Below are 23,855 nucleotides of genomic sequence, written 5' to 3' on the forward strand. Positions count from 1 at the left end.
GAGCGACCTACATAAAGCTTAGCTGAGGGGAAAGTTGCGTGATTAAAATATTGTTTACATGTTTAAAGTGCATTTGTCATTGGAATCACACGACGTGTTGCATAATGCTACATGCACTTGCTAATTCATGTAAAGTAATTCTAACCACATCCGTCATATCTGTAAATCTAAAGCCCCACCCTACCCATTTTGTTAGTAGTTCCTTCCGCACAGTACCCGGATGGTTAATAGTTGTCATGCGCAATTGATTTCTTCACAAGTACCGAAGAAGTTCTGAAGTTTACAAGGTTCGGAACCGGCTCACTAAGGGTGTGTTTGAACCGGGGAGAAAATGGACATATTGACACCGGTAAGTTACCCTGATTTGGTATCTCTGTTGGACACGCCTATACTGTTTTAGACGCCGTGTCACTTTTTAAACTAGACTGCAGCGTTGATCGCATTTGTTGTGGTTTTAACCCTCCCCCCTATACCGACAGTACGATTTTTGGCTGCTAAGCTTGTTGATGTCCGAGTGCTGTTTTAATCATATTACCCATACAATGAAGAAAACACACTATACAGATCACGCATTGTATTTCCAAAAACTGTTAATTGTGTTTACAATACATACGTACATCTATTTAACTCGTTTTATACGGTTATTGTGGAATCAGTAATGTAAACATTTGAGAGTGGCAACGACTCGTCGTTTCGCTGCAGTTGTGGTTCCTAGCCCGATTGGTTGTCAGTCGTCGTTTTCATTTGGTATATACTACCGGCTCTTTTTCGCTACTAACGGCAATTTACGATCATGAACAAATCAGCTATGTAAAAAGAAGTTTAAAATCAGTTGTCTGTTGCACTATGACTACTTAGTGAGCGACATGACCGCTGCTTCGGTTCGCTAATGATAATTCTCCCAAGACCTCCGTGTCTTCGGTTCTTCCCCTGTCATGCCTGGGTCTTGTGCAGTAGGAATGAGTTAGTGAATGTGGCTTTTGATAGCTGATTATGTCTATTGTATTATTTGAACAAATTGTGTGATTGAATTTATTGAGAGGATTATTCTGACAGTATACTTTATCATGCCACGTTACAGCACTGATCGATGTTCTAAACTGAACACAAACTTTGAGATCACAGTTGAGAATGATATGGTATAACATGTTTACAAATACGACACAAATGAATACTATGATGATAATAAATACCAATCTGTTATGATGAATATTAATATTTATTGTATGGGTTATCATTTTACCAACCACATATGTGTTAGAAGGCAGTCTCCTAATCCCATGACTAATGTTATTATCGTTTGTGTGTCGGTTCAAATTTGAACAGTCCAACTTCCGGTCATTGTAAATCACCTGTATGAATCACTGGCAATCACAGACAATCGGTCCTTGATGCGTGTCAACTTCTAATGTTTCCTTCTTGTCACCTAAAATAAACAGTGCTTCTGGACTGCGCAAATTATTGTCTATGTGAATATGCATCCATTGGATAACCCTGTGGTGGACCAAGCCCTGTATGGGGACTACCAAATTTCTTTTTAAGATCACTCGGTGCTACATTATCTAAACAGTGGGTGTATAATTATAGCATAGGGGTTTGACAATCTGAGTAGGCAGTGGTTATATAGCAGGAAATTTGGCTTTGATAGAAATGCTAAAAAAAAACTTAAAATTGTAACTATTTATAATGTACATGTTCCTGCATAAATCATATAGCGACAATTTTGGGCGTTTACATCATTACTAAGCAATATTTCCTGCTGGACTTCGGAAACCACCAACATAGTGGATCGCCAAGAACCTGTGATTTATAATTCTATAAACCATAAAGGTCTACTACTGAAAATTAAATATTTTTTTTATCCAGTGAAAATTATTGTCTAAGTATACTGCTTGAGTGAATCTAGTTTTTGTTGATTTTTTGGGGGCACAGACAAAATCGTCAACAGTTATCAGTTTATATAATCAGATTAACAATACTGAAGCATGACTAGTTTTCTGGTATGAGTGAATATATAAGAATATCAAATTAATTGTTTTACCAAAGACGCTAGAAAATACAGGTAGTGTCTTTGATTTTACTAATATCTATGCTTATATGCGCAATGTAATGTTGACTCTCTGTCTACCTTGATGTATTTCCTGTGTGCGATTTCTTCAAAAATAACATGAATAATTTCTGCACGTCCTGCTTTGCTTAAACCCGGCACTCTACTCGGTGTAATCATGCAATGACTATATTCGTGTTGTTTACATTACCAGTTGTTATCTGTTTACGTTTCCCATGGAATTTTAATCCTGTAAGGACATTTATAATGTAACCAGTCATTTTTATAAAATATACAGAAAATTGACAATATGGCTATGCACAATGACAAAGAGGCTTCCATGCTTGGCTTGAAATCATAAAAATGGAACACGTGTGTTCACTTAACCATGACCATGAAGGTATAAAAAGGGATGGAGCAATTATCGCTAGTTTTATGCCCTCCGTAAACCGTTCGCTGTATACTTGACTGACAGCATTAAAAATGCTCAGGATAATTCTTTACCATATCTACCTCCATTTAAGTTCATTGGTGGCAGTTGAACCATTTCAAATGCATGTGTCTGTACGTATTCCTGAATAGGGTTGGCCATTTGAAATCTCTTTCACATATAAATGTTTGAATCTTCCACCCCACCCCAGTTTTCAAATGGGGAATCCCTTAGTGAAAAGGTGTCCATTAACTTAGATATTTAAAGGTTAGCTGTAATAAAGGAACCGTTTCAAAGAAAGAAAGCAAGAGAGGGAGAATGAGAGGGAGAGGGAGAATGAGACACGCCCCACCACTCAGAGAATGATTTTTAATTCATTAGAAACTTTGCATCACAATGAACATTGTGAAATTTTGTCTTCATGAATACTGTCAAATTATCATATTGGGAAAATTTACTAATACTGAAAAATCTTTATTGTGATTTTTTCTGGTTTATTAATTTATTGCACTTTTTGGATGTTTGAGCAATGATTTGTTGATGCATTACCTACATCATAGAATAACTCAGCAATACAGATTCCTATCTAACAAGGGTTGCCAAATAGAATTTGTTGGGGTGGATTGATCCAATATGCCGAAGAGCTTTTACCATCCAAAGAACAGGAAATGACCTTGTCAGATCTGCATGGTCAGGAATTTGAAACCTTTTTCAGGGTTTTAGTAACATATTCATGAATGAAAAATTAGTACAAGTTGGGTAAACAATAGTGTTCTCTCTAGGCTGATTAAGTATGATGCATTTACTATGCTATAAACTCTCAGAAAACTATTCTGTTGCATATTTGAATGATATGCAAATTAGAATTAATATGTAAATTAGCCACCATGTTTGTACATTTAGTTAGTAAAACATCTAATTTAGTGTATTCTACAATTATTATAGAACACAATGTTTTATTCAGTATTTGACCTGTTTTAATAACTAACACGTGCATAAAATATCTTCCCTGTCTCACAATATATCATATAATCCTCAGTGTTAATATCTTCACCTAAGCTAAAATTAAATTGTAGAAATAATGGCAGCACTATTAGTCTTTAACACCTGACCACAATGTTCTTTAGGTAAACTTTCTGTATTGTCTCAAACTAGAGAATTTATTATGACTACCGGTATGTTCCACTCAGTGTCGTTTTTAAGGGCAAAATATTTTTTCAATTGTGGGCCATAGAGATTGCTATTCACTGAAATGTCATTTTAATCCTTGTAATTTTGTATAATATAAAATCATTTATTTTCATTGGGATTTAAGCTCACTGTTTTGTTATTTTGAACATATTCACTGGGTTTTCGTTTTTAATTCATAAATCTGCCAGTGAACGAGTTATAATTTGATTTAGAAAAAATCGCTGAATTAAAACTTAATGAATAATTAATACGTTTACAGTACTAGTATTACATTACAAAGCTTACAGCATTTTTTGTTCTATTAATTTTTTTTCTAACAAATTCTTATAACTTCATATTTTTTAATAAATAACCCTATAACAACACTTACATGTAAGTTAGAAATGTATTTTGGGTCTCTTTGTGAATGTTTTTATCGTATTTTCTGTATCTCATTCTCCTTGAAAACTGATCTTATGTGTGTATATGTGCTGTCATTTGCAATATATACTCACATTGTACATATGCAGGTATACGTGTTGTGAAGTAGATATCTTTGTCTGGTTACTTAGAAAAGATACACCATACATTGAATCAGAAAAAAAATGAGATGAATTCAAAACAGTGTTATTCATTTTTTTTTAACAGAGATTTAAGATAAAATAATATCAAAGCAGTATGTTTTACCCAATCAGCCAACAATTTCTGGGAAATGAAGAGTATATTACCTCAGAAAAAAAAAATAGTCTGAGATATACGGTAACCATGCACAGGCATGAGTATGGTTTTTTTTTGTAATATCATTCTGGTTTGCTCTTTTTCCAAAGTACTAAATGAAATCTGTTTTGATTCAAAATGATGTATGCAGTGAGTAAATATGGTTACTTTAAAACTAAATAAAACAAAATTTTCAGGCTTTCAACTTAGGTGGGAAGATTTTAACATTAAAATAAAAATAAACATATTAATACTTTTTTTATAATATTTTGGAGACCATACAACTTTAATATTGCTGCTGAGAAAGATTTTCATAAATTTGAGTAAATCACAAAATCCATGCAGCTGTAAAAATTCCACTATGAGGTCTTTAATCAAAGTAGGTGTCATAAAATTTAATGCATGTAGATTCCCTCAAATTACCAAAATGTGAAAAGTACTGGTGATGTTTAAAATATGAGTTTTGATGCAGGAACTGACCCTAGGCTTTGCTGTGTTTTCCCAAGTGTACTATGCTGGTATTGATTGAAACTTAATGACATGTATCCAGTCATTTGGCAAATAAATAAAACCTTGTCCAGTTTCCCTTGAGGCTGGCTGTCATTGCTGTGTGCTACAGGTGTAGGTTATATAAGTAGGTTTGCTTTATTTTTTGTTTTACAAAACCAAAAAGCCCAATACTAGACAAAAGAATTATAATTTTCTGTTTTTTTCATTTTCCATATTATCATAAAAAATATGCTGCAGTATTTTAATTTTTTATGAAAATTTTGTACTTTCATTCTTAGGAAAATTTCGACAAAAGATGAGAAACATGGATATTTTTCGAACCAAGAATTTATGTGTTCTTTGTTGTGATGCGACTATGGCCGCTTAGTGTATGTAATGCAAACTCCATTTAATATACATGACACAGATGATGTCATCTTCCTTTCGGAATGACTCTTGTGCCACCTGTACAGTAAGCAACCCGAGCATGTCTGTGACTTGAATAATCGCAGTATCACTTCATTGTGTTTCGCAGGAAGTTACATACAAAGTTTATTTTTAATAATGAAAGCATAGCATGTACATTTTGTAGGTGAATTGCCCTGGGGTAAAGGTCAGGTCGTGTTAGATATCTGCACGGGGTTAATTTACCCATGATACTACAGGGATGGTATTAATCAAGGCAGTTGCAAGCTGCATTACGATTAGACATCTCGGCCATATATTTTTATCAGAATTGTTGTCTGCGTCCTTTAAATGCATGTTATGCGACTATGGACCGCTTTCAATCTGTTTTTAGCATTGCATCATGAGAAATGGTAAACATGTAAAATTTACATCAAATGAAAAACATACTAGTATTAATATGTAATAAATGTCATAAATATTACATTAATAGGTTAATGGTTCTTGAGTAGACAGAAACACGATTCTACTTGTAATATGGCAGATTATTATTTTCTTCCCTGCATATTTGCTAGCTATTCATGGTATTAAAAAAATGATCTTTTTTTTGTGTAACGGTTGGCATACTGATCATTTATTGCATTTATTTTATTAAATTATTCTGTTAATATGATTGATCTGTATTTTCTGTTTCCAGGGCAACCATGTGTGGCTGCATGACAATAAGCAGGTTAAAGCAGCAAGAGTTGAGAAGGTTGAAAACAATCAAGTGATATTGTCACATAACTATGGGGAGGTAAGTTCATCATATTGTCTGCATTTCCTTCTCTATTTGCTGGCATGGCAACATATCTGCCATCTCATCTTTGGTCACTGAGGCCATCCATACGAGTATTAACCAATTCTCTGTGTGTTGATATGAAACTGTATTTCAAAATTATTGTCATCTTTGAATTTTTACAACCCTTTCCATCAAAATAAGGTGTGTTTCGTAGAACGTCGAATTTATCAGCTCTCAAAGGTTTGTAAGACACATGATCATCGCCAAGTTGAATAGACATGCTAAATCTGAGAATTCATAAGCTGGTTCAATTGTTGAGAGCCTTCAGCTCAGCAAGCAGTGAACAATGTACATATCAGATGTAAACACACACACCTATTAATACACGTACAAGCATTTTATTGGCTTAACTCGGCTATGGAGATATAGTTCCAAAACAAATTTGTAATGGGTTGATTAACATGAACACAAATATTTACAGACCATTTTCCATTATAGATAAATGGTTGCATAAAACTGATATAAATGATTTCGACTTCAGATGAGACAAGTTTTCATGAATCATACATGTTAAAAAAAGAGCGAATACATTTACCAGCAGCGACAATTTGACTGGGGTCCAATTAGACAGGCATTGCAATGACAGTGATTTTAGTCATTGCGTACCCCATCAATTTACCAGACCACAGACATGCAATGAAAATTTAACGATGTATTGTGTTTAAATCTATATATACGTTGTTGATTACAACTTCATCTATTATTCATTGCATTTGAGTTGTTTCTTTAATGATTCTGGTTTTCTTGCAATATTAAATATTTCAATATAGCAATATTGAGGGATTAATCTGTGAATACGAAAGCAATTAATATCCTGTTAATATTGTATATGCAAGGTTTATTTCTGGAAAAGACAAATGTCTTGGTCTGAGAGATTACAATGGTTGATCACATGACTTTGGATGAGTCATCGCTGAAACAGGGGTGTCAAAACTCGTGATAATGTTATTTTCAGTACTGTCGTTTATAGCTATCTAATTCGATTTGATGATCGTTTTAGCTGTCATTCTGCTGACCCAAAATTGACACTCAAGTACTAAAAAATGCTTGCTGTCTGGCTCTGTATATCTGCCTTTGTACAAATGTTAAATTGATTTATTTTCAGTACAAATGTATGCATATTAATTACCTAATTTGCATATATATTTTGATTTTTGTCTAATCATACAATGTAGTGGTTAGTAGGGGGATGGTCAGTATTATGGGTGCTATATATTAAGTAGATTACATTTTTTGAGGGCTATTTTTCCTAACAAATTCTTATTCAGAATTTTTATAAAAATTATGAAAACAATTGTGAAGGCATAAACTTATGAATGTGACAATTATTGATTTAGACTTGAAAGATTACAGAAAAATGTAGAAGTCAAAACTATCTTGAATATACAATATAACTATTTTAAGTTAACTGCAGTCATCTAATTTTCACAAAATAAACCCACCCAATCTTCTTCATATTTTTGCAAAATCCTTGATCAATACCTGTTTGGACCATTTGGTCTAAAATTAACCCAAAAATTATAGAAAAATACAAAAAAATTGAAAAATGTTGCACATTGTGACGGGAAAAATTTACTTTCAATTGGATAAGAAATAATCAACAGAAATTGCTTTCATATTATGTCTCAAATGTTATTGAATATACAAAGTGTATTATTTATATTTTATATAAATGTATTAAATCTCCATCATAGATATTCTGAATACTTTATTCATTTATGTGTAGTTGAAATTCCATACAGCAGCCTGTGTTGACAATTTCTGGTTCTCGTGTCACCTGGAAGCATTGGCAAAGAAAAGGAATACTGAAGCTGTATTGTGTATTCATATCACGCTGAATTCATATCTTGCACTTCTGAGCATAATTGCATTATGGGCAAAAACTTTTGAGTGTTTATAATGGAAAACTGGAAAATAAATAAATTAAATGGTAATATTTTAAAATAATTAAATAATATTATGATGTATATCCTCCTGTGTCATCCTGTGTCACCAAGCAAAATTTCAAGATATGAAAAAATAATATCACCATGGAAACCAATACAAAAATGCAAATAATGACGATACATTTCTGATCGTGTTTGATGAAAAATTGTATAGTGATTCGTATCTTTCCTTTTTTGGTGTCCTCAAGAAAATAATCCATAGCAATGAAAACAGCTAGAAGATGATGACATACCACTTGGTCAAAACCTCCTTAAACTGAGTGACACTGGGATGGTGTACACATTGTATATTTAAAGGGCGACAGTCGTGGTGTCGCGTTCTGTTCAATATGGGACTCATAGCGACGTATACAACGTGTGAAATACATTGTTTATTTACATGAAATTCAAACACGACCACCGCGCTTTAGTTTTCTGGGTCTAACTGGTATTGACACTTTCATGTAAAGTGAAGACACTTAGTAATATATCAGCAAGCCCTTAAAGTTACTGCCACATTTTTATATTCAGTTATTCCCTCTACATTGTATTGTACATACACATTCATGAAAACCTCAGCTGTTCAATTTTCAACTATACATGCACCTAGATGTCTGCTTAATTAGTGCACGTCTTTAATTCATCGTCTTCCAGTACATACATACTATAATGGATCATCTGCTTCTAGTTACTCTATTTAGTAATTAGTTAATGGCTGTGTTTATAAGCAAAGATAAGTGCCTGCATGCATAATGCAAGATGCTACAATATGTATATAAATACAGTTTTTTCTTTCCAGGAAATGTGCAAGCCCTGTGCCTAATTTACATATGAATTAGATATTAATTGAATCTATTGTCTTGTAAAAATTTTTTACATACAAATATCGTGGCTTAGATGAAAGATTCTGAGAACAATGCACATACATGGTTATCTGATATTATTTTTTTTGTTTTCAAACATGTTATTTTGATTGGTACTACGAGTCTGTTAGCTTACTCAGACATGTTTTCTGCATATGGATGATATTGTCTGTTAGAGATATCATCTTTCAATGAATCACAAGTAAGTGATGGGAAGACATATCAGTATGTTTGCTTGCAGTTCACTTTCAGGTTATGACCTTGCTCATCTTTGAGTCCACTCGGTGATTACTTTGGTTTAATCTGTGGAATTGTGATTCATTTATTAAATGCTCTAGCCATGGACGCTTCAATTCAGTAGAATTGGGTCTTGAAGTAATTTTTGAATATCATATATGCTCAGTTTGTTTGTAATAATTAAAATACATGTAATTCATATTTTAATGATCCAGCATACTATGAATGCAAATATTAGTTTATGTATGCTTGTTTTGGAGATGCACTTCTTGTAAATTTCATGAAGATGATCCTCTGACATAAAGACTTGGCAATTCCCTGGGAATTAAACCTACCATGAGGCTGTTCGTTAACGATCTAAAAAAAAAAAAAAATCAATATTTTTCAGGAAAATTTTTTGATATTGCCAAAATTATCAACATGGCTTTCTCAGAAATCAATTTGTTGGATGGATCTTGGTATAAATTAACAATATTATAAAATTTATTACCTCATTCATAACTAACCTACAAAATTCTATGTCGATAAAACCTATGTGATCGTACAAATATTTTCCTATCAACATGAGCCTGAACTAAACAGCTGTGCGTCCAACTGGTGCGATAATCGGAGAGATTAATATTGAAATCTGAAAAAATCTACATATCTGCGAAAATATACAGTAATTTAGCTGAGATGCAATCATGTGTAGTTTAGATAATGGTGCTATCTGATTGTGTGATGAAAAGTAATCATAATACACCTGGCGCTGAAAACAATAGAATTTAACATTCCTCATAAAGCAATTTGGAATATGTTCGCAATTATACAAATTTACACCATATTTTGCATTGATACAAAACATTGTCTTTGTGCATACTTCGCGGTATGCTCCCAATAATCTCATACTTATTGTGATTATTAAAAAATCTGTTGTATTCTGGATATAATAGGGGTGTACTCATACCCATAAGTCAATGATATCGAGATGATTGGCTTTACCATCACTGTGCCAGTAACCAATATTGAATTGATTTCCAATAGATTCAATTGATGTGTGCGATTATTCTCTTGGGTCTGAATGCAAAATATAAAATTTATTATTAATATCAGATAATTGGATTTTGTGATATGTCTAATTTTTTATTTATCGTGTTTATTTATTATTTTTATCCTTTAAAATCTAATTTTTGCTCTGTCTAATTTTGGTTGTTACTGGTATGTGTGGAAAGATATTTATTGTCATTTGTCGTTATCTATGACCTCTGTAAAACCCTAAACCTGTTTCCTACTCTTGTGAGGCAGCTACAGTACCATAACACAGCATTTTTTTTTCAAGGCCTTTTACCACATTGCGTGGCAAGTCGTATACCATATTTGCTCTATTAGTAGCACATGCCCATATATAAATTATAAATTTTTTCTATGGTCAAAATAAGTAATATTTAAATGATTCTGTATACAACACATTTTTTGGGTTTATTTGTGCTTCTGTTGCGCTTCTAATAGAAAATACGTTTAATACCAAGCTGCTATTAATATGCAAGTGAATGGGGAGGATAATTTACTGCATATGAACATACCGGTACATGTACGAGTGGTTTAAAAAAAAATAATTTTTATATCTGATGCTTTTATTTATTCTTTTGACTTATCTCCAAAAACTTCCAGCAGTTAGCTTTTATGTAAATACCAGAGAAATACCTTGTCGGTCTTCTCTCAGATTTATTTTAATATATAGAATCACTACCGTAACTATTCCAAATAGATTGTGCCTAAAATCATGAGGCAGATTACATTTCCCTAGCTTAGTGCCTAAGATTGTTGTAGCACATTTGTTTATATCAGGTTGTAAAATTCCTATCTCTCTCAAAAAAAAAATTGTCAGATTCTATGAAAGCTTTCATAACTGTAGTTGATATATAAACGAAGGAACCTTTCAAATAGACATACATGATTTGTATACACTTAATTTAAATATTTTTAAAATATACAATGTACATTCCATGCCACTGTGAAATCATTTAAATAACTTGCTATAGTTATTAAATATTTATGAATTTGAATATTGTTTGCATTGATATGAAACCAAATGATTCATGCATTCTGGTCTCACGATGTAGAGTTACTTTGTAGCTTTCGATTTACGGCCGTTATTGGTTGGTTAACTTATTTCCTGTTATACAGGTGTTCCCTGTGGTATTTGCTAAAACTTCGTTGTGGTTTATGGACTATTATTTGAAATATACATGTTCGAATTTTAATTTATATATATAAAAAAAATCCAATCATTTTCCGCCTGTCCGAGTATTTGAATTTTTGTTTGCTGAAACATTTGGTTGTGTTCTGAAGTGAATCAGAATGGTTTTTAAAAGTTGGAGCTCAGTCCTGAATTTTGTTACACTAAACAATATGTGCATACCCCTATGCTCATCAGCTTCAAACATTTCACATAATAGCTGTAGAGACTTGCAGCTTCAAGTGCTGCTCCGCCCAATGGATTTTAATTCATACATTTTAAAATAAAAATTGAAAGTTGTTCCAAAGTAATTGTCCCAACTAAAACCAAAGGAATGATTTCAGAGTGTCACTTTTAAGGGTTGGTCGTAGCCACACATGGTATCCATGGCGACGCATACAACATGTGTAAAATACATTGTTTGTTTAAATAAAATTTTAACATTTTTGCACAGCAATGCTGTCCTTTAATAACAATGTGTGGTCTAATATGTACAACTGTCTGATTGTCCTTACTGTAGTCAATTATAGTAGTATTAATGACATATTTGAAGGCCAGTCTCCACAGGAAGGTGTGGGTATCCCTTTCACATCACCAATATTGTATTATCATATGGCATATATCACTAATAGAAGAAATTTGTTTATATATACATTGTACATACTATAGTGACTATAATGTGAAACTTTTGCAGCTTTTAAGTATCAAATGTTTGTTATTTAATAACTTGTAGTTTTCAAATAATTTAAAAAGCATCTTCAAACATTTTTATAATAAGTTGATTTGCAGCATAATGAATTTGACAAATCAATTCATATTTATGCACGAAATTTGTAATTTAAATAATCCACAATCACTTGTACTTACATGTAACTGCCATGTAAAATGATTAATCTACAATAAAACATCCCCCCCAAAAAAGTTGTTTCTCATTTATACCGGATATGTGATATTTCCAAAATGATGCATGATGTGACACATCTATTTTTTGTTTTGATTTTTTCTTATATCAACCCTTTAGGTAATATGGATTATGGCTTTGCCCCTCCCCCTCCCCCCAATTGGTGTCTTGTCTTCTTACATTCTAATGTACCTCATGTGCGTGAAATATCAAGGATCGTCAGAGTATTGTCAAACCTGGCCTTGAATCGTACATCTTTTGTTCACTGAATACTGTGAATGGAGATGATACTGTCATGTCCAATGATTGTGAAATATGTGGGCTCATTACTTGTATTCATTCGCTTTAAAATGGAATGAAAGTGCATCCTTGATCAGCGCTATTCTTTTGAAAAGTATATTCCCCTTGTGTCGCGAATGCATGCATGTATGATTGAGATGGTGGAGTGCGTGTGGTTTATTTTATCTGATGGCTACAATGTACTTATGATTGCTGTAACCACATATATCTAGGGTACCAATATATAACATCACACAAACCTAAATGCTTATAGTCAACTTTTGTCAAAAAATCACAAAATTAATATTTTTTTCTTCAAAATGTTGATCACTCCCCGTAGCTGATAGAAAATTTTACCCATTTCATGTAAAATTTTCCAAATTTTTTTAAAAGAAAATACATAAAAATGTTGTACCAAAATTTTGGCAGGAAAAATGACAGCGTTTTAAACCATCAGTTCAAACCTTCAAACTAGTTCATAAATCATGCGATCAATATTTAAACAATTTAATGTAGGTCACCAAAGGTAGAAATGTAAAAAAGCATTCATTTGTCTGTTTTGTATGAAATTATTAAATGTGAAAATGCAAGTTGTAGTCATGTCAAATACTGCACTGCTACCATAGTAACAGTTGTTTGATTATATTATCTACATTTCTCTCCCCTGAAGCATTTCAAGAAATGTGTCAGCTGAACGATGTGTTATAAGGGATATGGTTTCCATGGTAATTGATGACACATGCATGTCTGTAACAGCATCAATTACCTGTGATAAACATTGAACTTGATTGTTGTCTCATGAGATTTACAACTCTTTGTATTCAGGTTGTTTTTCATACATGACAGTAAATGTGACAGTTTAAAGTGCCTTTCAATCTTTTCTTGTGGCTGACAGTTATAATCTTTTTTGGCATACAAAAGCTGTTTCCAAAACCGTGATAACTGTAGATGAATGAGGCATTTTAAAAAAAAGTCTTACAATTGTGTACAGAATATGAATGAGTAACACTTTCGATACTACCCGGTAACATTTTTCCCATCAACATTTTGGCTTCAATATTTTGCTAAATTTATTGAATTTTCTATAATTTTTTTTAACATTTTGGCCCAAATATTGTATTATTTTCCGCCAGTTACAAATCTTGTTTAAATTTTTTGAAGAAATTTTAATTTTTTTTGTGTGTGTGAAACAACCAAATTATGGTCACTCAAAGCATTAAAGCACAATCTTTGGGATTGCACGAGTGTGCCATAGAAAATGTCATTTGAATGGTCTGGCTCTCGTTTGCTGTGTATACGAATGTTATCAGAGGTGTTACGCCAATGTACTAACTTCTTACCTACACCATTGTCTGCCTTGAAAGGACCTATTGTCAGTAGAAGTTTGGATTAACACTTGATAGTCATTTGTAAGACTCTAATAGCTTTTTAAAATGTGCCTTCTCGTCAACTTTTAGACAAGGATTACGCTGAAATGATGCTCATCAATAAACTAACATCAAAATCGTATTCCATATGTAAAAATCTGCCTGGTGGTATTCAACATAAAAATAATGCATTTTGATTATCGAGTGTATCAATTTCGCAGAGTATTCAAATCCAATACATCATCATGTAGTGCGATTTGCATACTGAAATCTCGTCGCCATCTTTCCTTTAATACACCCCGGGCCACAGTTTGAAGATCCAGCCCAGTAAAATTCTCACATACTGCACAGAGAGATTGAGATTATAGTTGTTAACAGTTGTTACGTTATATGGTTATGTCGACATTTCATATACTCGTACATTCAGTGGAGTAGGTGATGTCATATTGTAACCTATAACACACTGAGCACTAAAGCATGAGCAGGGTTTTCATGAATTATCTACAAGACAAAATCTGTGAAAGCCCACCTAGCTTTCTCAAAATATGTGTCAGAGAATTGAGCTCACTTAGGTGTTTTGAAATGATGCCACCAATCAGTGAAAAAGAATAGGGCATGAGGACATGCAAAGGTGGATATTTACAATTGTGTTTTCTGGTACCAAATGTTTTGAAACATGTTTGTGGAGATATTTTTTGCAGTTTTCGCAGGTTACTGATTAATCTCACTTCATTTTATAATGGTAGGAAATGTACATTATTTTTGATGGAAAGCTTTTAAGCAAGTAGTTGGTTACCATGGAAATGAGTGTTATCAACAATTTTGCTGATAAGATATTGCAGTTTTCTTCAATCAGTATTTTACCTGCTGGCGTTTGAGAATCTTATCATGTATCTTGTTCTTTGTTGTATCTTATGTCACAGTGCAAGTATAATTATTACTGTAAAATCTTTATTAGAAGCTGCGGCTTCTATTAAAATGGTACAATGCAACAGAGGGGATGCGGCTTCTATTAGAGCACCTACACATATGAGAAATGATGAATTTTTGATTCTCAATTATTCAAAAATAATGGGTGCGACTTCTATTAGGGATGCGGCTTCTAATACAGATTTTACGGTACTTTATGTTTGGTTTTACTTGGGTCTTGAACGGTTGTATATTCAAATGTCGTGTTATCTTGGTTTGCAATGTCTTTTTGAGAACCCCTCAGGTAAGTCAAAATACACCTGCCCTACAAATCCTCAACCTATTGAACCCCTTAGTTTATTTAACAATTCACATCCAAAATTTTAGCAAAAACTAATTTTCGTCATTTGTGGTTTTATTGTGCTAATGGAAACTCGTATATTTTATTGACTCTTAATGTAATAATTTATTACCAATAACCATAAAATCTGTCAATTTTATAGTGGGTGGACATGTCTGCATAGTAGTGATATACAGCTAGCCCATTCAGAAATTATTGTTTCGGTTTCAATTAGTTACAGTTGAATTGTAATAATGATCAAAACTCTGTAATTTCCATTTCCGTATCTACAGTACTAATATTAGCAACTATGTTAGCATCCAAGTTCTTCAGGGAATTGTCTAGTCTAACTGTCCTCAGTTGAACTGTTGTCTGCTGTGTTGGTTACTTCTAAATTCTCAATGGGCTTTATTAGCTGCATACTGATACTGTGAGTTCTGTGAAATCTCACTGGCGTGTTTACAGTGCACCTTGATATTATTCCAATAGCTTTATTGAAGTCTTGGGGCTATTACGTGGAATATTTGATGGTCTGAATTTGCACAAAGTGCTCACGATATGTACGTACTGTTTCTGACAATTTTCAGCACATTTTGAATGTTTATGTTAACATTCTTTTAAATTTTATCGATTGGCACTTTAAAACATGATTTCACAAAGATTTATCTCTACATCAGGTTTTGATAATTCAGATTAAGAACAAGAATCCTACTGAGGGGTTTTAGTTGTTTTCTGTATTATTATAAAGTGTAATTTCTGAATATGGAATAAAATTTATGCGACTAATAGAATTGTATAGAACTCTGTATAATTGCATCACAGGTTATCTAGACTTAATAAGCACTGTTATCAAAAAGCTCAGAATATTTAACATACTTTGTTAACCACATTAATCTTTAAATTCCTTTATCAGAATGTTGTGGTAGGCACTTCAGGTGGAAATGTTCTGATTTCATTCTGGGCCTATTTAGTTAACAATGCAATGGCTTACATTCTGGGAATGAAGACTGACAGCAACATTGAACATCTCAAGTTTTTCTTGAATTCCCACTGGTTTTACAACAAAGTACTCTTTCCTATACCTATTAAATTGTCTGCTATGTATTGGCGCCAAGTAAACATGCCTATTACAGTGTCTTGTTACAAAAGACGCCAAGTCAAAAGGTTCCCATGCTACTGTACGCTTTACAGTCATTTTTAGTATCAAACTATATAAATCTGCAAGCTCTAACCTTCACATTAATGCATGTACATTAAGACTTTTTTTAAGGTGTGCTTGATGAAATTTGAAATTACCTTTCTAGGAACTTTATGTATTCATGCCAAGCCACCATAGTTTTCATTTCATAGTTTCATAATTGATTTGAACATAATTAAACAATCATTTAAACTTTTAAATATTTTTATTGAATTTATTCATAATTCTTGCTCACAGAATAATAGTATGTATGAATAGAAATGTAATTTGTTTTTGTCTAATTCTTGTACTGTAAAATACTTTATTTTTGCTTGGAATTAATTTTTGCTGAAGGAATTATTCAGTGAAAATAAAATCCAGCAAATATACTTTTTTTCCTATATTTTACATTCAACTTGCCAAAAATGAGTGAAAATATATTCCATACAAAACACCCAGAAAGTCTTTTCAGCAAAAATGAATTCCAGCTAAAATAAAGTATTTTACAGTATTATATGTTTTGATGTGAACTGAATGTGGAAGTTAATAAACTAAGGCCATTTAAGGTAGCAGGATAGTTTTTTTGCATGAAAAATGTAAACACCTATAATCGGAATAAATTTTACAAGAAACCATACAATCTATATATGTTTAGAAAGCTCTTGACTTGTATTTTCCTACTATTAATATTTTGTGAACATTGTTTGTTTTAGCGTCATGTGATTCTGAAAATCAGCGGGGCTGATAATTTAACTAACGTGAATAAAATTTTAATTGTCATCTCTACAGTCAATCATGCGATCAAAAACTTTACACTGTTTTGAAGCAAAGGTCATGAAGTTTAAATCCGTATTTCTATTTTTTGCATTAAGTTTTTTTTCTTTACGAAAATCACAAATTTCAAGCACGTTTTTTGGTGTTAAAGTTAGAGTATACCGGTGGTTTGCGCAAGGTTTGTGAAAAAACGCAATAGAATTTTGCAAATATGTAAATACGGATATGAAGCCAACATATCCAAGAGTAAGAAAAGTTAAACGGCGACATTGTAGCGCTATTCACTGAAACGCCATTTAAAATTAGGTCAACGGTAATTGCCAAAAACCAAACACCGAGAAATCGGCACTTTTATGATTTCAAACTTCAATCAACGTTAACTCCCGTTTTAGCAGCAAAATTTACATGGGCTAATTGTAAATGAAATGCTTTGAAAGTTGTTTTCGGGAAAAATCATGAACCGACATTTATATCTGTGAAAAACTTTGTTTTTTGGCCGTTTTCTTTCACGCTATGAAGTTTTGTGACGGTCTGTGCTGATAATGAATGGTGACGTCATTCATTAAAGCTTGGATTATGCAAAGTGGGCGGTTCTGTTTGCGAGTAACAAACAATACAGACACTACACTTGGCAGTTGAAGTGTTTGTAAATACAGTGTATTTATTTTTGGGCCGTTGTGTTTGTAAACTTATTAGTTCAAGCATGCCACGAGTTTCGAAGCAATATGAATCAACCCATCTACGCGGATATTTTGAAGCAGAGGCCCGAGCATGCGTATATGTTTGGAATTGCGCATGTTTGGAACTGCGCATGCTCGGGCCTCTGCTTCAAAATATTCGCGTAGATCGGTTGATTCATATTGCTAGGGTGTTTCGATTTTCACAGGATTTAACCCGTTTTAGTTCGAATAAAGGTAATGCAAGTCGATCGATAGTTTCTACCGATATCATGCTTGAGTTATGTGAAGCGGATCGAAATATAATTTGGAAAATCGTGTTATTTTTGGGAAGTTTCGATGTCATGGTGTCAACGCTTTCCTACCTTGTGTTATTATATGAGTAGTAGGGGGATTTACCGGCGACTGACTAACTATGCCGATCTCACTTTAGGTAATTTTTTATTATCCAGGAAACGTTCCGAGCGCCTGTGCCTGGAGGCAGCTCGTACATACTGGCGAAAGAGTGGACCCGTTACTGGTTGAGGTAACCCCTAATAGCTTGACAGTTTCACCAGAGCGCGCCGTCCCTTTCCAGTCGCTCGCATTCCAATGGCAGCCTTTCTATTTATTTCGAAAACTGCCCCCTTCTTTCGGGATGACGGGAAGCTAGGCTGGCTCAGTTTCGATCGAATACAATCTCCTTGCGTGCAAAGAAATTCAAACTGACTGCCTAGACCTTGACGCCTGCGCTCCACTATTGAGATATTGCCTACTTTGCAAAATTGACAAATCTGTTTTTCTAGGGCGCCATTCAACAGTGACATGTCAACGAGTCGAATCTCGCCGTCTTCAAACGATCGGCCGTGACATTCACTCTCACTTTCTTCTTCTACGTCGAAAGGTAACAATATTTTCCTGCAAGATACAGACATCTCTCGAACGTTTTGAACAGGTGTATCACCCACTATATCGAAGTCTGATTCATCGGCCTCTCAGTGTCACGGTAAAACTTTCTTCGCCCACTTCATGGCTGACACTGGTTTTGACGGGAAAATCCGTTCTGTACGAACCCAGCATCATCTCTTTCAACATATTTTTTGACAGGAGTGATCATTCTTTTGACGTTTTTCTTCTTTCTTCCTCGCTTTCTTTTTCTTGGAAATTTTCGCGTGCTTACTATCTCGTCCATAATTAGTGAATGACAACTAAAGAATTACTGATAACCCTCTCCTTCTTTGCATATTTTGCGCATTAATGAAGGAAGCTGCCCTGTTTTTTAATTGGTGTGAATAGAATAATTGTAAAATGTGATCCAGTGATGTATGCCGGCATGTAGCATTTCCTGTGCTATTAAAAATCAAGTTTTACCGTCGCAGTAACCTCGGGTCGTATACTTGTAGATGAATCTCTTCAAAATTTAATTGTAACCGGACTCACTGTTATCATCTATAAAAACTACCTAGATTTTAGATGATACTTTTATTTTTTACCGAAGTCGTACGAAAAAGTCAACCCTTGCCTTGCGTGAAACACTGGCCCACTATCCGATGTCAAGACGTCGGCCCGGGGGGGGGGGGGGGACGCTACTATTTCGTTGCCGTGCATTTTGTTCGCATGAGCACATTAGATAAGCCAACCAAGTATTTATCAGACAGATTTATTACATGTAACATAATTTACGAATTTAGAAAAACCTAAGCATGCAAGTATGCCTACTTGGTGAAAACTCCTCTGAAAAATGGATTATATAAACCAGGTCCAAGCATATTCTTATCATTGATCAACCTTTACATGTAGTTTTTGGCCTGTTATCAGAATTTTCATGCAATGCATAGCCACCACAGATGACCGTATTTTATTGTTTGCAACCATATTTTGTAAAACGCGGAGCCCCCGCCCAATGTAACTGCATTACTTCTGGACTAAGAAAGTAACCACGTGGTCAGACACCTTTCAATGACAAAGCCAAGAAAAAATATTACAGAAATTTATTGTAAGTTTTTATTCTGTTAACATATAATTACATTGAAGTGGTACATTTATGCATGCATTTAGCTCCATGATTCATGTACTTTTTTGTTTATTCAAAATTTGTTGTTCAAAAGCGATTGTTTTGTCTTTGCTGTACTTCCTGTCTAGAAAGGCAGCACTGCACACATCTTATCAGCTGTGTGTAAACTACAAACAGATATCTTATCAGTTGTTTGTAAATAGCAAATAAAGAAAGTGGCTCAACTTAAAACTATTTACCCTCAGTTCAGTTATGTTTGTAAACCATGCATATTAATGAGATGCACTAGTTTGGTGTACACTGGATAAACAAAAACTTGGCCATTTGTTTGCACACAAGAAAAAAATCAGTTTACTTGTACAAGATATTTTTTTTTCAATAAAATAAAAACACCAATGCATGTAGCATGCCTTAGGGAGCTATTCGTGTGATTTTCAAAAAAAAATGTGAAAAGTGCCCAAAAAACTATTCTGCTACCTTAACTGCAGTTAATTTACATATAATTGAAAGTCGGGGTATCTTTTATGTGAACCCATCCTGTGAAAAGCCACAGTAAATCAAAAACAAGAGTTCCAAAAATACCCGCTTGCATAATTTCCTGTTTAAATATTCTTGATCCTTTTACCTATATTTTTAACAAAATATATTCTCGTAAAAAATCTGTCGTTTAGCCACAAGAATGTTAATCAAATTTCGGAAACGTTGATCAAATTCTATCAATGATTTATATTGTGTTTATTCGTTTCAAAGATAAAGTCAATTTAATAAGAGAAAATGTTCATTTTGGCAAGAATAAAATGTACCGATATGTGTGACATACAGTTATACAGAATGGCTGTTTATCCTACATTGCTGTAAGGTCTGGTCTGAGTTGTATCATACACATTCATAATATCCTCCTTTATATAAAACCACAGTAAAACGTTTGATCCCATGACCCCAACTATCCGCTTTGTGTCACCTCACTTGTATTATGTTTCCCCGCCTTGATTGTGGAGGAGTTCCGGATCTATTGTTATGCTAATCCAAAGTTCATTGGTATCTATTGTGTTTTTCCACGCTACTATGTTGGAGTCTTTGTCAGAGTAAATCGATGTGCAGATTTCAAAAATAGAAGGAAATGCAACTTCCTTTCGTGGCCTGGGTGTGGAAGTTACACATCTTTTTACTCACCAAAACTTTTGTATAAAATGCATTTAACTTATCTATTTCACATTTCCTATTAAAGTGTTATACATGTATTTAAGATAGCAGGATAGTCTTTTTTTTCTAGATGAAGCAGTACTTGCATGCAGTGTACCATATAAACAGAAACTTGTTCACTTGTTATGAGAGGAAAAAAATCACTTTTTCAACAAAATATATATGAGAGTACGTAGAGCAAATGCTGATGTGTTTTTTCATTCATTTGAAAGAAAAAAACACAAAAAAGACTATATTCTGCTAACAGTACCTTAATTAACTCTTGGAAGGTTTAACTGCATGTTTCGTTTATAACAGAACCTGAATTGACCCCAGTACTGTTACTGTAGGATGTAACACAGTATGAAGCCACTAGATGTGACTACATTAAGAGCATAGATAAAAACAAACCTAAGTTTGTACCATATATTTATGTTTTGTGTAATAACAACTATTTTAATTTATGTTAACTGCTACAAAATTATGAATTCTGGAATCTGTGAAATTTGTCTAAAGCACTTTTAATACCGTATTTGCAAAAATGAATCTAAAATATTTGACATGACAATTATATAAATCACAAATCACTTTTCGCAACAATTTATAATGTAGAACAGGGGACAGGTGACATTGGCATGCTTCTAAAACAGCAATGTGTTTCTACTGGTGAAAATACAATTAAGTATTTAATTATTCATCATTTTTTTATTTGACTATTTTTCCTGTTCAATAAATAAATTAGATTAATTTAAATCTATGTAAACATTACTGTACAACTCATTGTTTAACGAGAAAATCTGTGAATGTTATTCCCTGTGAGTATAATCAAAATAGTGAAATTAAACACAAGTGAAATGAATGCTTTTACAGTATTGGTTTTCTTAGTGCTACTCCCGAATATTTAACATTGTGCATTTGTGTGAAATGACAATGGATGCAAATACTGATTTCACTGAAGTCCTTAAGACAGCAAGTCGCAGTGAATTTCAAAATTTTGTCTCAAATTATGAATTAGCAGACATTTCTATAGAAGAATATAAGATAATATAAATCTACCTAGATATGATAATTATATTGTAATTACAGTCAGATTGATATTATTGAAATTATGGTGTGTGATCATTGATTCATAATTGCTTATATTGAATTTTTAAGATATAAATTCTGAATATTCTGTTGGTAGTTTTATGAAATTATTATTCAGGTATTTGCGTAAATGGAATTGCACAACATCACTGACAACAATCTATCCAACATGGCTGCCACAAATTGAATGGATCTATTTTCATGATACAGTATCTTCTTTGAGGACTTGAATTTTCAAAGTAATTTGGCTAATGCAGTTCTCAAGCAAATGCTGGCAGTTATGTAGGCAGTAAAAACCTGTGTGATGCTCAGTAACATGTATGTTAGCCAATTCGGTAATGATTTATGTCCATCTTCTTAAGACAACCTAGTAAAACAAATCTCAGCAGTCAACACTAAGTGTATCAATCAGATAAATTAAACAACAACATTTTTAGCAAAAACGGTTGTTTTTCTTGTTTCAATATTCAGTATATTTGCTGCTAAGCAACACATTTTGGTTTAAACTAGTATTAAAATTATTTGCGTGAATTATCATTTTCTTATTTCAATATTCTGGGTTAAGTGTAAATAAAAGCAATAAATAATTATTTTTATTTATCATTCTGAATCTAGTTTAAATCACTGATATTTTGAAAAATATCCATGGGAGGCATTTAGAATATTTGTACGACTTCCCAAACTTGTGAGGTTGCCAAAAGCAGCCAGGATAAAAATACTACATGTCTATGTAGCTTACAATTAACATGTACCATAGTTGCTCTATTAGTATTGCATGCAATTTGATATATAAATGACAGTCTGTTTTAATGATCACACAGTATGTTACAAAAAAGTATTTCTTGTATGAATGGCTTATTTGCCAGATAGAGAATCATATCTGGGGTTGGTATCATGCAAAATGATCTGATGTTATTTTTACTACTTTAGTTATGTTCCATTATTATTTTTTGACGGTTTATGAGATAACATTTTATTTATTGTTGAAAATCTATCCTTCTTAATACTGTGCGCACCTGTCAGTTGGTTTGGTTCACTGTAATTGAAAATCCATTTGACAAAAATGCTTTTATTGTAATGTGAGTGTCTGAATGCAGTGGAATCGAGCTGTATTGTTGTGGACTTTCAGGTGTACTGTAAATTAGGTGAATTCAGCATGGAATTCATTGTACTGATGTGCAATCTGTTACTACCTCACAATGTATTGGAATTTCTTTTACTGTCACACAATCACTAGGAATGTGTTTTCATTAAGTCCTAATTCCTTGCATTCAAAATTGAACTTGACGATGAGATTTGTTTTTGTTTTATTGATGAATTTCATGATTTTTTTAAAAATAATAGTAATAACTTTAATATCTGGAAGATTTCATGTTTGCAATAATTCATCTTATTGTCGTTCTTGCTTTCAAATACTGTAAAATACTTTATTTTAGCTGGAATTAGCTGAAAATACTTATTGGGTGTATCCATATGTCGGGATTTTTGATGAGTTGAATGTAAAATATAGAAAAAATTGGTATATTTGCTGGATTTTATTTTCAAAGAATCATTCCTTCAGCGAAAATAGCAAAAATTAATTCCAAGCAAAAATATTTCACAGTATGGCGACGATATTAACTTTTATTGTGGTAACAGTTTAGTCATTTTTATTTGATCTTTTAAATGGTTGCTGTATTGTACCAGTACGATATGGGTCCCATGTGATGTATTTAGTGTCTGTAGTTTTCAACTTGTTTGTTTATACATAGTCTTTGACTACTGTGGTGCTTGCATTTGAAGGTCACTTTCTAAATGCAATAAATCAATCTATGTAATTCTTCTTCTA

The 23,855-nt window shown here is 33.1% G+C and overlaps 1 protein-coding gene across 1 annotated transcript in view; it reads left to right on the forward strand.

Annotated features, from left to right (window-relative positions):
- The first annotated feature begins 261 nt into the window (after positions 1-261).
- LOC100378276 (unconventional myosin-X-like) overlaps positions 262-23,855 on the forward strand; it is a 74,642-nt gene continuing 51,048 nt past the window's right edge. The window contains exons 1-2 of the mRNA XM_085501189.1: positions 262-349; positions 5,956-6,054. Coding sequence (XP_085357315.1) covers positions 332-349; positions 5,956-6,054 — 117 coding nt within the window. The 5' untranslated portion in view covers positions 262-331. The remainder of the gene's footprint in view (positions 350-5,955; positions 6,055-23,855) is intronic.

This window comes from Saccoglossus kowalevskii, chromosome 7 (assembly GCF_978046115.1).
Source record: "Saccoglossus kowalevskii chromosome 7, keSacKowa6.1, whole genome shotgun sequence".
In the NCBI taxonomy this organism is placed as follows: domain Eukaryota; kingdom Metazoa; phylum Hemichordata; class Enteropneusta; family Harrimaniidae; genus Saccoglossus; species Saccoglossus kowalevskii.